Below are 18,092 nucleotides of genomic sequence, written 5' to 3'. Positions count from 1 at the left end.
GAGAGGAAAATTAACGTACCTCATATCAAAAGGCAGAAAAAAAGAACATTTTAAGTTTTAGTAATAGCAAAATTAGACTCTTAAAACTTCATTTTTCTATATACAAAATAAACATACTTTTATAATAAAATACACAATTTATAAAGAGATGGGCACGCAAAACCATTTTTACTATTTTAAAAACTTAATGACTTTTTTTCACAAATGCCCCTGTCAAATATATCAATCAGTGATCACACTGAGATTTAGAAAGTATTGAGTATTAATTGATTTAATTGAAACATAATACATGTGTATGAAATACACTAGTATCGCCCATGGAAAGTCAGATTCAACTATCTGAACTAATTTCATCCCTAAATTAGTGAGAAACAAAAAGAGAAGATAGAATTTTTTTTAAATTTAAAAAAGTTTGATGCTATGTTAGCAGAAGTTGAAACTAGCTTTTGAAAATCAGATCATCTTCTATGTGATCACAGAGGTGATAGGCATTCATATCTTAAAACCGGAAAAATGCTAAGTACCTTCTATACATGTACATCACTGCATAAAAATATAGCCCACAATTACTCATTACATGGGAAGAACTAAAGGAAGGTAGATTGCTTTTCTTGCCATATGACTCAGCATGCCCGCTTTGAAATTAGCTCGATGGAACGTCATCTAGGGCTGATAGTTTCCATGAAGAGAAAAGAAAGACCGAATTAAATATTCATAAATAAGTCAAAATAAATGTGTATGTATGTCTGCATGTGTGTGTGTGTGTGTGTGCGCGCGTGTGTGTGTGAGATGGAGAGAGAGAGAGAGAGACGCACTGCTTAGTATAAATCCCTGCAGTAGGCTCTGGGCTCTCTCTGCCTGATCAGGACTTCCAGATATTTGAACTATTTTTTCACTCAGTTCAGGTCGATCTTCAATAAGGGTAACAGTAGCTCCTGACATCTGTTTCATTTTATGTTATTTTAATGAAAGTTTCAAGGAAATGATATGTTTAATGCTAATTAAAGATAATATATAGATGATATCACCTCACTGATCTGAGCAAGCTTGCTTCCTGATCTCATAATGAGACTTGGAACTGCACTTTTCGGTATGACAACTTCCAGAGTGCTTCTAGTGACCAATGGGACACTGAACCTGATGGAAGATCAAAGCCAAAGAAATCAAGCAACCTAAATATAGAAGTGAGGATAATCAAAACTTTAGTACCTTTTCAAACTACTTTGTTTTGTTTCGTCATTAAAGTTGCTCTCTTCCTGTTCAAAAGATCCACTTGCACTTCCTCCAGTGTCCTGGTACACAATATTGCATATATTAAAATTAAGAAAAGAAGTAACCTTGGCAGACCAAGAACAATTTCATCATCCAAGACAGGAAAAAGGGATAACATTCATAGTATCCCCCGAAACATCAGTGTCCCCACACATTAGAATTCAGCATACACTAGAGGGCAGGAAGAGTATGTCTATGCATAATGGTAGGTGGTAGCAATTCTACTAGCATATAGACAACAAGTAGGATCAACTAATATATTTTTTACGAAACAAATCTTTTGCAATACGTTATAGTTCTTCGATACAAGTACTTCAGCAGGAACCAAGCATACCTGTGCAAGACACTCGTCTTAATTGTTTCCCATGACAAGGCATCCCCCAACCTACCTTAGCTTAATCAATCCTAGGTCCTAAAGCCCACTATGAACAGCAAACATTTGTCTTGCATCACTGCCTTTAGACCCAAATTCAGCATGATTTTCTTTGTATAGTAGTAGTTGGAAATCGTTATTTGCCTTCTAGGCAATGCGGAAATTGTTACATAACCTACCCACTCCTTTTATATTAGATCTGAGACAAGTACAACATACAGCTTTCTCATGTTTCCATATTGGATACTGTAAGCCTTTAGTAATAAAAGTCTTCTCACACCACCCACTAAATATCACCAAATAAATATCCATCTACAAGTTTTGGGCACTCCTAATCTTGACGTTTGATTTTTTTACTCCGTAAGTCATGTAGCATTTTCTTAGTCTCCCATTATAAATGTCGAATAGGACTCAGAAAATAGTATATAATTAAGCTTACGTGTTCATGAATTTTACCAGATAATTATTCTACTTTTAATTGCATAGTTATAATTAGGGCTGACAAAATAAACGAACGGCTCAGGATCGACTCGGCTGAAGCTCGAATTCGGCTCGGCTTGGTTAGAGATGAACCAAGCCCGAGCCGTCGAAACTAGCTCGAAATTAATATCAAGCTGAGCCTAAGCTGGAGTCGACTCGGTCAGACTCGGCTGGATAAGCTCGGTATATATAATAACAAAACCTAATTCCCAAATCCCAATCCCTTTCACTCGCTCAGTCTCTCTGCCTCCTCGTCAAGCCGTCAGCCCGTCGCCCTCGACTCCTCCAAGTCCTCGTCCTCCTCGTCAAGACTCAAGCTGTCGGCTCGCCGCCTTTGAGTCCTCCTCGGTAAGCCTCCTCTTTCGAGGCGTCACCTCGTCCATGACAAGGTGCGCCGCGTTAGCGTCCTCATATGCGGCCCTGAGGCGAACGAGGTTGGGGTGGTTAGGGAGCGACGACATGATGGCGACCTCGCAGCGGACGTCATCGACATTAATGATTGTTCAAAGCTTCTGTTTTGGATAGATTTGCACGCTAGGGTTTTGGAGGTCTGCTTGTCGGTGCAGAGGCAGGTAGCACCGAACTAGCCGCGGCCAATCTCGGAGCCGAAGAGGCACTTGCCGGAGAGGCGGACGTGGCGATGGACAGCATCCTTGAGAACGATGAGAGTAGGCAGACGCGGCGTTTGTGCTTCTGCTCTTTAATGTTCTAGGTTTAAATTTTTAAATTTTAAACTTTAGTAAAGTTTTATAAAATTTAACTACTTAAGTTTTATTCAGGTTAAATAATTTTTGGCTTGGCTCAGGCTCGATCCGACTCGATCCAGCTCGACTTGAATAAGGCTTGATAATAGGCTCAATTAAGCTCAGCTCGACCTCGGCTCGAATTGAGCTAAGCTGAGCCTGAGCCTAAAATTGAGGCTCGATATTAGTTTTGAGCCAAGCTTGAGCTAGAAGCGGCTTGCTCAGGCTCAGCTCGTTTACACCCCTAATTATAATATAGGTGGACAACTCAAGAAATATGAGCATTTAAAGGATGATCATAATCTCCAAAGAAGGAACATTTACTGTATAGAGGATATTACAAGACATTTATCCAAACTTGGTCGTTTCACTACATATTTATAGACATTGTTGAACAAAATGCTCTCTTTATAGCTCACTTGCAAGATGGTGCAATTAATTTAGGAATGACATGCAGTAGTATAGGCCTATAGGGTGTGTTACTGGCAGCCAGCATACCACAGGATACATGAATTTTGACATTTTCCATAACACTTACCTGGGGAGAGAGAGATTCAATAAAGGCTATTTTGTAAAGAAGACAACAAGATTAGGCTCCTTATTCATGGAGCATCAAATCTTTTACTTCATTAACAAAGTTATCAGGATTCAGGACAATCTTCTGCAGACCTATTTTAGATTGATTTCACAGGTACGAGGTGCTCTACAAATATTCAGCAGAGAGATTCAAAAGAAACAATGATGGGGAAATAACTTCTAAAACAAACTCAAATGCACTTCTCTCTATCTTTCGAGAATGTTAAATATTTTGAGGTTCCATCTCAAGTTTTCTGGTAAATTTCAATAAAATGCCTTGAGGCTCATAGAGAGATGGTTCTTCAATGTGAGGAACATGTAATGTAGAAAGAAGCATGTGATAAGTATACTTCTTGAGACTCATTTTAAAGAGATATATACATTACTTTTATTAGGCCTTCACAAATCAAATTCATGAGGCTTGCACCTTGTTTCTTCAAGCTATGGGTCATCTAGTCACGATGTTGGAAGCACTTGAACATCGTGAGACTTCTTTTAACATTATATGAGAGTCATACACATTAAACTTATGAGGCCTAAGAACTCAATTTTTGAGGCTGGCACCTTGTTTTTTCAGGCTGACTCCTCATCACACCGTCAGAAACCTCAATCTATGCCTGTATCTCCAAAAATTGGCTTAAAGCATAAAATAAGAACTGCAACTCTAAGTTCCATCAGCTAGTTAAGTTCATAAATAGAATGCATAACATTCAGCTTAATTTCAAAAACAAGGTGCGTGCATAATGAAGCAGGGAAATTGACTTCTTGGTGGATAACTTCTAGGTTAGCTCACAATAAAGAATCAGTAGCAGTAATAGGCACAATATTATTGACTGCAAGTTGTCAAGAATCTGTTAAGCTTCTTTTTAATAGGGTAAATTATAGGAATGGAGGTCTGGTCGCTCCATTCCTAGTTACTTATCGACGGAGGCAACACTGTGCAATTACTAGAAAGACAGAAGATGCAGCGGCAGCACAAGAAGGCTCTCAAGAACTAGCATTTGAACGGCCTTTACCGTGTTCGAATGCTTAAGCCCAAGAGCAAAATAGCATCTAGATGCGTTTGAACGGCCCCACTTGGCATTCGATTGCTTGAACCCAACAGCAAAATGACCTTTGAATGTGTACGAACGGTCATCCTGGCATTCAAACGCCTGTCCAGTTCGTTGATATGTTCAAACGCTTCCAGGCCATTCAAAAGCCCAACAGATGCAAGTTGGTTTATTTTGTATTTAATTAGGTTTTGAATTGTTTTCTTTCCTTAAGCGACTAGTCCAGGTGAGGGACTATATATAGGTTGTTTTGCTTGGACTTGGGACGCAATAAAGTATTTTCTTCCTTTCTCTCTTTTCTATCAAGACTAGTTAGGGGGCTAGGGTTGGTGGTTTCTTTCACCATTATTCTTACTTTGTTACTGCTTGATAAGGCTTCAGTGGGTCGGAACCTATCCATTGATATTAGAGCATTCGTGGCCGGTTGATGGAACTTTGTTTTTAAACTCATCACAAGGTTTGGAAGGATGCCGAAGACTGGTTATATCAACTAAGGACTGCCTGGATGCATTGTCTCTTCATCGACGGGCTATAAAATAGTCGGAGCATAGGGAGGCCATGTAGGCAATGAATACCAACATGGAGGAGATGAAGGGAAATGCTGGCTAGGATGGAAGGGTGATCGAGAACTGCTCTAGCAAAAGTGCCGGTCATGTGGGAAGGATTGCCCAGAGAAGAACGCTATGTGGGAGGATTTTGAAGAATTGAAGTAATGCTTTCTACATATCAACCATGAGAAAACAAGTTCGTCTTCAAGGGGAAGAGAATGATAGGCATGGAGGTCTAACAGCTCCATTCCTAGTTACTTATCCAAGGCAATGCCGTGCAATTACAGGAAAGACGAAAGATGCAACAACAGCGCAAGAAGGCTCTTTGGAATCAGCATTTGAACAGCCTTTACCACGTCCGGACACCTAAACTCAAAGCAAAATAGCCCCTGGATACGTTCGAATGGCCCCACTTGGCAATCGAATGCTTGAACCCGAGAACAAATGGCATATGAATGTGTTCAAACGATCGTACTAACATGTCCAGTTCGCCAATGCATTTAAACACTTCTAGGTTGTTTGAACGCCCGACAAACGCAAGTTAGTTTAATTTAATGTTTGATTAGGTTTTGGCTTGTTTTCTTTCCTTAAGTGACTAGTCCGATTGAGGGACTATATATAAGCTGTTTTGCTTGGACTTGGGAGGTAATAAAGTATTCTCTTATTTTCTCTCTTTTCTCTCAAGACTATAGCTAGGAGGCTAGCGTTTGTGATTTCTTTCATCATTATTCTTTGTGTTATTGTGTTATTGCTTTATAAGGCTCCATCGGGTTGGAACCTATTAGTAAAGCCGTCAAAGAAGCTTTGCATTTACCTTCTAATTTATAGTTCCATACGCAAATTCAAGGATAAAATTATTACGTCAATGGAAAAGAATCACCTAAAATGGCAGTAAATGAGTATGACAACATTCTAATAAAGTCTTTACATAGATATAAATAACATAATCTAGTGTTAAGAGTTAAAATTACAATAACACTTCAGAACTTAATTAACTTAATTAATTGTTCTATTTAATTGGTCACAAAAAAAGATCCCTCTATAAAAAAAATCATGGATCCTTTTCCAAACAAATAGCACAATATGTATTCGAAGAAAACAAAAGAACCAATATTCCAATCTAAGAAAGGTATAACAGCAAGGAATTCATATTACACACCTTCGAGTGCCACGCTGTTGCTGCATTTTGTTTATGTTGATTAATTGCCATGGGAGGGTCATTTCCTTGATATGCTTCACAAGATGAACCTTTTACAGGTGGAGTAGATTCATGTCCAGCAATGAGACCAGCATGATCTGAAGTGGCACAAAAAGGTTGCAGCGAGTCATTTGCAACAGATAAGTCACGATATAGATGAGTCCGTAGCTTTGCAGTAACTTGGACAAGAGCATGGCGAGCTGCTCTAATTTCCCCAACAATCTGTGAATAAGTCAATGTTGCAAAATCCAACCCAAAACTACAATTAGCACCATGCCTAGACATCTGATGAGTAAAATGATGAAATTGTACATGATTTGATTCTTGAAACATCTCTACTAGTAGAACGAATTGCCCCTTCAAATGCATAGGCAACAAACCTGCACTAGCTCATCAGCCTCCATGGCACAAAGAGGAAGATTTTCTTTTGGCAAGATCTGCACGTTAGCACTAGTCAACCTCTGTATATCAGATAATAATCCGTCCCTTCCCTCCAAACATGCAATTTCACTGGCTGGGACAAGAAGCCTCGTTGTTATGATGTTGTCCTTGTCAGGACCAAGGTCTACAATGTGAGTCTGGATGTGCAATAATGCTTCCTGAGCTGGGAAAAGCTCGTCATCTGGACCCTAAAGCAGAGAACAAGTAATTTAGTATCTCTTGCTAGAAAAGGAAGTACTCAAATATGGACTTAAAATCAGTGGGATGAAAAGCTTGAAAAATCTACAGAATCATATATGAAGTGGACTTTAATACCATATTTTCAAACTAAATGTTCTTAATGTTGAAGTTATCAATGACTCAGTATTCACTTCTAATGCAAAGCTACAAATACAATGGTTCCAAGCATTTTCCTGATATTCACTTGGAAGCATAGTTGAGATGAAATTTGTATGTCCATACACCACACAAAAGAGACTAATTATATAATTGTTGATGTTAAAATGCACAACGATCCACAACCAATCAATGCTAATGGAACTGGGTGCTCATTTGAGCAAACACACCACCAATATAAATAACATATTCTGACATCACCAAGTAGACAAGTAACTACAAGAAAGACCATCTAACATATTATCCATAAGAAATTCAGAAAAGAAAAGCCTTAAATATGTTCAGCAGTTACTGGAGCACATTATTTTCTGGGTAACTAAACCTTAACTGAAAGAAAACACAACATAAATTATCCAACATCTGAAACAACACCCAATAATGAAGAACAAATAAATATCTCCAACAAAAGGAACTGCATAACCTAGATGCCAGCTTTATATCATTAGAACTACTTAATCTAAGATGCATATTGATGGAGCATGCAATATTAGATTTCAAGAAGTTAAACTTGCATCAAGTTGTTTTCAAGAAAATATACAGTTTATACTACAGTATATTTTTTTCATACCTTGTATTAAGATGAAAAGAAGATAAAATGCTTACAATCACTTATATGTCAGAGTTTAATGGCTCTCATAAGCATGTCATGTTAGATTTCTTTAACACAATCATTTCTTCGTCAGAGCTTCGGAGTCATTTCTTTTCTGTTCTGCTATTGTGGCAGTGTCCTTGCCAACAGTAGCAAGATAGTAGCAACACAATACTGGTGATTTTAATGTTACTTGCAATGAAATTAATGCACCAAATTGCTATACTGAAATGGATTGAAAATGAAGAGGAGGAGCCTATTTAAAATTTGGATGTCATGCTTCATACATAACATATATAATAATATATTACTAGTAAAAATTATAACGCCTTCCTATCGGCAAATCCCAAACTCAGCAGTAAAAAGAACCAGATAAGATATCTTCTCAAACAGATTCTGGTAATTAGTAGTTTAATCAAATGGAAGGTGCTTCTTTACATGGATCTAGCCATATATAAGAAATTGAGAAAATAAATTTCTAAAGACATTTATATTATATTAAGACCAGTACGAGGAGTTGATATTATACTATCAATTTGTACTTGTAATCATATAATAGTGTCTTTAGTAAACATTATTACCATGAGTTGACAAATAGTCCGTAGGACAACCACGCAGGTAAAATATTCAAAATAAAATGAAAAGCATTTTGTAAAAACTACCTCATCAGAAGTTATAATAATGATCTGTTCATCTGAGCCAGCAACAGGATCACCCACTCTCACATCAACACCTACATCAGCTTGCAGAAGTTTTAAAATTCCTTCTGTTGCTCCCATAATCCCTTCAACTTTATTATTCGGGCAAAGAATTCGGAATACCATGTCATCGTAGGAAAATGACTGTGAACGGTCATTAATAGCATTACCATCTGAATCAAATGCATAGCCTGATAGTTCTGGACCATAGTTGTTTCTAATTCTATTTGGTCCTATAGAAGACCGTGAACCTAAGTCAGTTTCTTCCACAGCTGATTGATGTTGTGTATTATTCAAGAACTCATCCTCTGGAGGAAAGTAATGCTCTGGTGAATGAATTCTCCCACGAAAATTACCACGGTCACGATGCAGACTTTCTTTCAACCGGGCTGAGATTATGGCCACAGCTTTCTTCACACAATTACCTTCTCCAACAATCTGCAAAATAAGGAAATAGACATCAAAATTGTAGAAAATTTCGCAAGGTTTTGCACGATCATCTGAAAGAGAACTGGTTTCATAAGAAAATTATTAATTAGCTACATACAACTACCACTAAATTACTGGCAAGTAGTTTTGTGATTTCTTAATTCATATTAGTAAGCAGGTTCATAATCAATAAAAGAAAAAAGTTAAGAGTCAGAACACATGTTATTATAATATTTGCCACATGAGGTAGAGATGCCAGCATTCTAAGTACAGTAGCAAATTGATTAATCAATAAGGTATTTCCTATTGTAACCCTTACAAAATATCAAAACTTCCCATAACCATACTTTAGCAACAATTGAAAACATCAAATAGTAGCAAGTCTTTAAGAATTTCATGGGCAGATCATCTTGAACTTTTACAGAAAGAAAGAATATGCATATGAATTAAATCAATTAATAGACAAATCTAAGGAGAGGTTTGCTTCTGCCTACTTGATTAGGTAATTTATAGTAAAAATAGGTGAAAAATCATTAATTTCATTCTCTCCCACTGTACAATGCTTACTGTGTTCAGCCAAAAGCAGCTTCCAAATTCTAGTCCATTCAATGTAATGACTACAGTATTCAAAATTTTCACTCTCTGAAATAATAAGATGCCTACATGAAACAGATGGTGATTGCAAAATCTAGATGAAGGCTAATTCTGGCTAAAGAGTGGGAAGCATGTGAAAGCCAAAAGATGCATCTTGAAACTTTAAAGTTTGCCAATGCAGCAAAAAAGGCACCTATTTCCATAAGGAAGACCAGTCGGGAGTTCAAATGCCGATCCCTAGAGAATAGAACAACAACCTTGAGAGAAAGACTTCCCAAGATTTGTATATTTCTAGTGCTAACACCTTTCATAGGCTATCCTTGACAAGACACTGATATTGCGTAAATGGAAAGAATTCGGAAATTCATCTTTGCAGTCAAACACAGAAAGTCCATAATGAGTGGCCAAACATGTATTTTCAACACTTTGGCCACTCTAAGCCGTCAATGCCCCTTATAGTGCAAATGCCTGTAATTCTAGGCAGTGTTTGTGGCTTCTGGCCGTTAAAGGAGGTGTGGCCTAGTGGCCAAACACCTTGATACTAATAAGGCAAACAAAGAAAATATATAGGTAAATTGATTGTATAATTCATGCAACCTACGCTTCATCAACACATTTCCTACATATAACAATACTCCAAGTTTAAGAGCTGATAAGAAAACCAAGATATCAATAATGCAACGGTACTAAATGTGAGTATATCAACTAGAGGAGCTTCAAAACACAGAGCAGGTGGACTATGTAAAAGGTATGTTAGCTAAAACTTGCAATCTGACACAACATTAATCAACTAACGCCTTGTGTTTCTGCATCTTTAAAACCGCTATTGCAACATTCAATTTTCCAAAGCAAGGAAAAGATGATTGTTCTTCTTTTTCTATCTCAGCAAGAAGATGGCAGTTGATGTCTTACAAAACGACTCAAAGACAAGACAAATAGACGGCATTACCTGAACAACCTCCTCCGAGGTCGAGACACACCGTGGGGTGTACTGATCCCGCGGCAGGATGCGGATATGTGTCTTGGTCTCCATCCTCATCTGCTCAATTATCTTCCCTCCCTTTCCCAGCAAGCATCCGACGTGGAGCCTCGGCACCACCAGCCTCGTCGTCACCCTCCCCCTATCCCTCTCTCCTCCTCCTCCTCCACCTCCCCAACCTCCATCTCCACCATAACCATCCTCGTCGTCATCATCAAACTCCGCATCCACAATCCGCCTATGGATCAGCAGCAACGCATCCTGCGCCGGGGAGAACAGCGGCGGCCGGCCGTCGGGCTCTCTACGACGGTCGTCGGCCGTCTCTATGATATATTCCTCGTCGCCGGGGACGAGCGGGTGGACGGTGATCCACGCGCCGGTGTCCTGGCGGATGGTCTTGATGACGCTCATGGATTTCCCGATGACGGCGCCGGATTTCACATTGGGGCAAAGGACGCGAAAGAAGGTGGTGACGGCGGCAGCGGGGGACGCCGGCGTGGCTCCACTGGCGGAGGAAGAGGAAGGAAGTGGAGGCGGCGGAGGAGGGGGAGGGAGGGGCGGCGGAGGAGGAGGCTGGAGGCGGCGGTCCCCGCCGCGGCGGTGGTGGTTGGGGCGGCGGTGGCCGCCGTCGTAGCGGGCTTTGGAGCGGGGAGGAGGGCTCGGGGAGGTAGAGTCGGGTTCAAAGTGGTAGTTCCGCTTCGAGCGAGATCGATCCATTGGTCTTCGTCTTCTTCGATAAGATTTTTTAGGGTTTAGATCGATCAATCGATCTTATTTTTAATTGTATCGTGCGCTTCGATTTCCTATCAGCTGCTGCAGCTGTTTGCTACTGCTGTTCGGTTGCAAACGATGAAAGCGGAGCGGAGAGGAGGCGGGGGTAGTATTCGTGGAAAATGATCAAATTCTAATTTTCCATTTACTGTGTAGAGTGAAAGATGGAAAGCAATCTGGACTCGGGACTGGCTGCTGCTGCTGCTGCTGGCTTGTCTTTTTATTTTTATTATTTTATTATTTTTTAGAAATTGTCCGTAGACTGACATTTCATTGAACTTGCAGATTGCAGAGAAGATCTAATTCTCAGCTAGACCAAGTTTTACACCTGCCATTATATATGGCAAGTTTAGCTAGAAGATGTGCAGTGATGTTGTTGCTCCTATTAGTGTAGCAAACCCTAATATTCTAATACTTCTCTAGAATGGACATTATTTCAGAAATTATGGAGTGGATCAGCCTTAACCACCAGACCATTGAGAATTTTAACAGCAGTTAACGAGTCACTAAAGACCCAAATATTGTTTTTGTCTTTGCCTAGGGAAGCTTCCTTGATGCCGGCCAACAGTGCTGAGGCTTCGCCGAAAAAAATTAGCACAATAATTTAGGAAAGCAGAGTATCATTTCCTAGCCTTAGTGGATCCATCAACAACAAGCTATCTGATACCCCCGGTAAAATTAAATTTCTAGCTAGTGTCCACCTAATAGAATGAGTTAGCGATGGTGGGTTCATAGTGGGAAAACTTCTCAACATACAAATCTACTAACACACTGCCACTTATATGACAAGAAGGAGTTAGCCATGCAAATTACGTGTACTGGAGTCTTGGCCGGCCAAGAGGGTCGAGTGGGAAAGATTTCTCTCCACCTCTTCATTAGATCTAGAAATGACTTTTGGCAAAGAAAGGAAGCTATTTCTAAAGAGAATATTATTTCTAGTTTTCCATATTTTTCAAAGAATAGTAAATAGATATGTCATCTCTTCTAGCAAGGACAAAAAAGGAGGAGAAATGCAAATCGTGTATCTAGACCTTCAGGCAAGAGATCAGTTCTGATACCCAAACAACAAATGAACATAACTGATTTAGAGAATGGATACCGAAGGAAGAGATTGTAACAGCCAAACCTTAAACACGTGCATGGCACGAGCCTACACGGCACGTGCGTGGCACCTGACCATTTGATTAGATACTAACAATCAAATAAACTTATAGTAACATCATAATTTTATCCACAACATCTAAACTAAAAATAACTTAAGTCTAACTGTCAATAGCATACAAATAACCCGACATGAGCCCCACACAGGCCATAACACATCATCAAGAGCTTTTCACAATATATATACACAACGATGATATATACATAATTATACAAGTATAAAGTCACCTGCTAAAATATAAAACGAGGATACAGCACACTCTACTCCTCACTCACCGGCAAGACCTCTAAGGGAGTATCTTGCTTCTCTCATTCACCTAGGTTTTTGGAAAGGAGAAAACAAGAGAGTCATGAGCTAAATGCTCAGTAAATAGACCTTAATCAGTGAAGCCAAACAGAGAGTAAATCACGTACTGAATAATATAAATCAGAAAGCAGTATGATGTCATGTATGAACATGTATATATGTATCCTTAATGACATATATATGAATGAAATCAATTCTCATAAATGAGTATATTATATCATCAACCAAAAATATGTCACATGATGAAATTACCATATAACATCACCGAATATAGCAACATATAATGTATAACAATTATGATCCAATAATACTAGTCACATCAATGATGATGCATGATGCATGCCAACCACTAGATAATTATATATGTCAGAGCTAGATATAATCCATATATCTCTCACTATCACAATCATCCGTCTCAACTCTGAATATCATCCACTATGCTGGACTACGGTATCCGGCCCCAAACTCGATACACATCATGTCACAAGCTTAGAGCATACCCTATCATACGCTAAAAGTATCTTTGTAGATAAATCATACATTGCCATACGCTAAGGACATCTCAGAAGAAAGTAATCATACCATGCCATACGCTAAGGGTATATCAATGATAGTTGTACCCTATCATACGTTAAGAGTACAACTATCAGCCATCACCATACTCTGTCATACGCTAAGAGTATGTCCAATACCAGTCCGGATCAGATACCGTTCCAGCCATCACATCACATATACAATTATTTTCATGATTTCCTATACATGATAGATTATATGCATATATCTGATACTGCAACAGATCATGCAACTCAGAAATTTAGGTGGTAGAGAAACTAAGAAAAAAATGATGTAATGCAGACTCCAACCATGTATCTAACACATGCATACTCCTGCTAATCTATCACATGCATACTCATGATAGAGATCATCCCGACATAAAACCATAACAGTGTAATCATCTCCAATTATCTCTATATATCACCAACGTATTCATATCCCAGATCAGCCTAATCAAATGCATGATAAAATATGCTTGACTGAAATCACCTCTATATAAAGTCATTTAATTATGCTGGAGGCCAAAACATACATGTACATAATATACAATATATCCTAATTTGAGAAAGACATATAGGAGATAAGACTACTCACCCCACTGCAAATATCAAACCACCACTCGTTCACGCTGCTACGATAACGATCAAGCCTCGATAGCTAAGTCCACATGGTCTTGAACAGGGGGGTCGAGATATGAAATTATTTATAACAAATATGTCAATCTTTTTATTAATTAAAATTAACCTGATAAAAAGATAGTTTCTTATTGTAATTATGTACTCTTCATTTCTATATTTGTTTTGCCATTTATTAACCATAATTATATTATTTAATAGTGTATTTAAAACATAATTATCTACCTATTATTCTCCTTGATAATTAAGAAAATAAGAATTAAGTTACTGCAAATAATTACGTAAGAATATACGTACATAACCCTAATAATTACTATTACCTACCTAGGATTAAAATAGTAATTTATATTGTAGGTATTTTGCTAAACATGATATAATTAGAATTATTTAATAACTATGATATAATTATATTTAATTTATACAACTTAAATACATTAAATTAACTAAACTAATTGAATAATTAATAACATAATCAAATATAATTAGAAATAAAAAAAAATATGCAAGGGCGCTGGGCCGAGCCCAGCACCACTTGCAAGGTGCAGTCTAAGAGGAAAGAAGGGAAGAAGGAGGAGGAGGAGGAGGAGGAGAAGAAGAAGAAGAAGAAGAAGAAGAAGAAGAAGAAGAAGAAGAAGAAGAAAGAAGAAGAAAGCGGAAGGAAGGAGAGGGTTGGGCCGTGGGGGAGGGGTGCGGCCACTGGTGGCCACTCAGCAGTTGGCCTCTCCCCGACGGCTCAATCCTTCGGTGTTCATGAGAGGAAGCCGACAAAGAGAGAAAGAGATATATAGAGGGAGAGAGAGAGAGAGAGAGAGAGAGAGAGAGAGAGAAAGAGAGAGAAAGAGAAGTAGGGAGGCTCACCGGCATTAGAGGAGGTGGCAGCGGTAGTGGCAGGCCGACAGAGTGACGGTAGTAGCGGGTATAGAGAGAGAAAGAGTGTTTGAGAAGAGGGAGAAAGAGAGAAAGGTGAGAGAGAGCCCGAAAGAGAAAAAGAGAGATAGAGGAAGAAAAGGGAGAGAGGCAATGGGGAGGGAGGCTGCGGCGGCGGCCCACCGCGCCAGCTGGCCTGGCCAGGTTGGCTGGGCTAGCGGTTGGGGTGCGTGGCGCCCTTCCTAACTACCACTGCATGGCACGAAGCTGTCGTGCCATGATCCGAGGTTTCTCTACTGGCTTTGCAAAGGGGGCAAAGGTCCTCTCCAGATGGAATGATACAGCTTAATTTAGCTAAAATCGGAAGGTTGCCAAAGAGGCAATGCCAAATAAAAGTTTTGATTCTCGGAGAAATAAAAGAGTTTTTCCAAATCTTTTTCCACATTGAAGTTGGAATGGTAAAAGAGACTGAGCTGGTCCAATAGATCGTTTGAGAGGGTTGTGTAAGCTGACTTGCAGCTGAAGATATCAGATTTGGACGCTGTCCAAACTAAATTATCTTGCTGCTCAGTAGAGGCTTGATTTAGAAGTAATTGTGCAATAATATCCACCACCCGAATAAGGAGAAGGTCTTTGATAAGATCCTAGTTCCAGCTTTGTTCAACAATAAGGTTCTTAACTAAGTTGATATGTTGAAGGAGATTAAGATTCTGGATATCATAATTTGGAAGCCAATGATCATTAATAACGTCAATCTTCACATCATTGCCCATTAACCACCGTGAGTTGCTAAACAACACTTCTTTAATTTTCATCATGGCACTCCATATCCATGAACCTTTAGGCTTTAGGTGAAACGACCCAAAAGGAGCAAAAGCAAAAGTGTTTGAGCTTCATTATCTTTGCCCATAGTGACATGGGATTTGAGAGAAGCCTCCATGCCAATTTGAGAACTAGGGCATTGTTAATAAGAGAAATGTCTTTGAGGCCAAGTCTACCAAGCTCCAAGGGCTTACAAAATAGAGTCCCACCTTTCTAAGATTAAGTATTAGCCCTTGTTCTTAAACCTCACCAAAAATTTCAGAAGATGAATGTGATTTTATTAAGGACTTTGGAAACATAAAGGTGCTCATATAGTAAGTTGGGATAGAGAAAAGAATTGATTTGATGAGAATAAGCCGGCCTGCATGAGAGATCATTCTAGCCTTCCATCCCACCAGCTTTGAGTGTAGTTTATTAAGAATAAAAGTGAAAGCTTCAAACTTTGATATTGGAAGAAGAAGAGGAGGAGAGCGAAGATACTTTTCACCTTCATGCAACCCTCTAGCTTGGAGAATATTTATGATTCATTGCCTCCTAACATTGCAGGTCTTCTTACTAAAGAAGATAGCCAACTTGTCCATGTTGATACACTAATCAGAGACCAAAGAATAACAACGTAAGACTTTTGAGAAGTTGAGGGCTTCCTCGTCAATTGCTCTTCCTAGCAGTAGTAAATCATCCACAAACATAAAATGGTTGATAACTTCAACTCCTCTAGCAGTTTTAACTCCTTTAAGATTCCCTGTGTTAGCAGCTAGCTCGAGGAGAAAAGATAGAATGTTCAATCCAAGGATAAAAAGAAAATGAGAGAAAGAACAGTCCTGTCTCAAACCCTTAGAAGGCCTAAAAAAGGGGAGAGAGGATAGAATATTCAGCTTGGCTCCTAATTATCTCATCACTATCTCTGATTTAATCTCTTATTTTCTTTTTCTTTTTTCTATACAAGTCTCTCTAATTGATATTTAATTATCAAAGTAAAAAAAAACTAGTTAGAACAATAGTGAGATAATTAGGATTAGTTAAATAACCAAATCTCTATAATCAATATTTTAAAAATACACAATGGCATAATTTAAATTGTTTATTTTTTTAAAAAGAACTTAATCTATGTTACAAATAAATTAAATATCTACTTATAATACAACAAATTAGCAAAGTATTAGTATTATAAATGTCTCTAAAAGTTTGAATGGGGTACTATTTATATCACTTTTTTATTATTTTTTTCTGACCATATTTCATAGTTAATTTACAAATTTTCTAACTTAACGATGACTTTTGTATAAAAGACGGTGAATTACAACCAGAATTTCTTACTTAAACAACTAATTCATACTTAAACAACTTCTATATTATGAGTTTCTTTAGATTTAGACTCATTTTTGTGGCAGAAAGAAGAATTCCTAGTTTAAATATGAAATTTATTTTTTTGATCAAGAAATTCTGACCACAATACACCATTTTTTTTCTTTACAAAATTCATCATTAATTTAGAAAATTTGTAAACTAACTATAAAATATGGTCAGAAAAAAAGAGAATAAGAAGAGTGATAAACATATTACCATATTCAAACTTTTATAGATATTTATAATATGAATACTTCACTAATTTATCATATCATAAGTAAATACTTTAATTTATTTGCAACGTAGAGTAAGTTCTTTTTAGAGAAAACTAATAATTTGAATTAAATCGTTCTCTATTTTTGAAACGTTGGTTATGAAGATGTTGCTTATTTAACTAATCATAATTATTGCACTATTATCTTCGATTAGTCTCTTATTTTATTAATTAAATAACAATTAGAGAGACTTTGTATAGAAAAAAGAAAAAAGATTAAGAGATTAATCAAATAGTAAGATAATTAGGACTAATTAAATAGTTAGAATTTCATACTTAAAACTAGGAATTGTTCGTTCGGTCGCAGATTGAGTCTGAATCCAAAGAAACTATGAATATAAAAGTTCTAGATCATGATAGCACCAATCTAATTCAATTACTTTCATAATATTTGGACATCAGATAAATATTTTTTAAATAAATTTTCAAAATTGTGCATAACTAGAATTTTATAGTTTAAGTTTGAAATTCATAAGTTAAATATAAATTATGTACTTAAACTATGAAATTCTAGTTTTGCATAGTTTTGGAAAAACATTCCATTGTATGATGTCCAAATATTATGATACTAATAGGATAAATCCATAATATCATGTTGTAGAACTTTTGTATTCAAAGTAAATTCGAAGTTTAACTGTAACAGAATAAATAATTCATGGTTTAAGTATGAAATTCGTAGTTTAAATATAAAATTCTGACTTTAATTTGTAGTTTTTTAAATAGATACTGTAATTTATTTGTAACATAGATTAAATTAATTTTTAAAAAATTAATTAAATAGTTTTAATTTATTTAAATTATCTATAACTAATCTTTTATTGTATTAATTAGAAAGCGATTAAAGAGTCTAGTTTAGAAAAAAAAAAGAAAGATAACATTTAAGAGATGAAGAAGAAAATAGTAGGAGAAGAATTAGTAGAAATAACAAAGAATAAAAAGAAGTTACCAGTCATTTCTCTCTATTCTTATATTGTTCATATTTTAA

General features: G+C 37.3%; 1 protein-coding gene across 1 annotated transcript; it reads right to left on the bottom strand.

Annotated features, from left to right (window-relative positions):
* Positions 1-397: 397 nt before the first annotated feature.
* Positions 398-11,336, bottom strand: LOC140775007 (RNA-binding KH domain-containing protein RCF3). Its single transcript, XM_073118216.1, has 8 exons — positions 10,339-11,336; positions 8,331-8,804; positions 6,623-6,871; positions 6,204-6,464; positions 1,210-1,292; positions 1,029-1,137; positions 816-942; positions 398-669 (listed from the first exon to the last, which is right to left on the bottom strand). The coding sequence occupies exons 1-8, from the start codon at positions 11,083-11,085 to the stop codon at positions 644-646; spliced, it is 2,076 nt and encodes a 691-aa protein (XP_072974317.1). The 5' UTR covers positions 11,086-11,336; the 3' UTR covers positions 398-643.
* Between the last annotated feature and the right edge of the window lie 6,756 nt (positions 11,337-18,092).

This window comes from Typha angustifolia, chromosome 13, assembly GCF_048772165.1.
Source record: "Typha angustifolia cultivar Huaian chromosome 13, ASM4877216v1, whole genome shotgun sequence".
NCBI lineage: Eukaryota > Viridiplantae > Streptophyta > Magnoliopsida > Poales > Typhaceae > Typha > Typha angustifolia.
This window is presented reverse-complemented; position numbering and strand designations above follow the sequence as displayed.

Coding starts and splice junctions, on each gene's coding strand:
- LOC140775007 (XM_073118216.1), bottom strand. CDS start 11,085: ATGGATCGATCTCGCTCGAAGCGGAACTACCACTTTGAACCCGACTCT. Junction 8,805..10,338: donor CCTCGGAGGAGGTTGTTCAG/GTAATGCCGTCT, acceptor CTTATTTTGCAG/ATTGTTGGAGAAGGTAATTG. Junction 1,293..6,203: donor CAACAGCGTGGCACTCGAAG/GTGTGTAATATG, acceptor ATTGTGTACCAG/GACACTGGAGGAAGTGCAAG.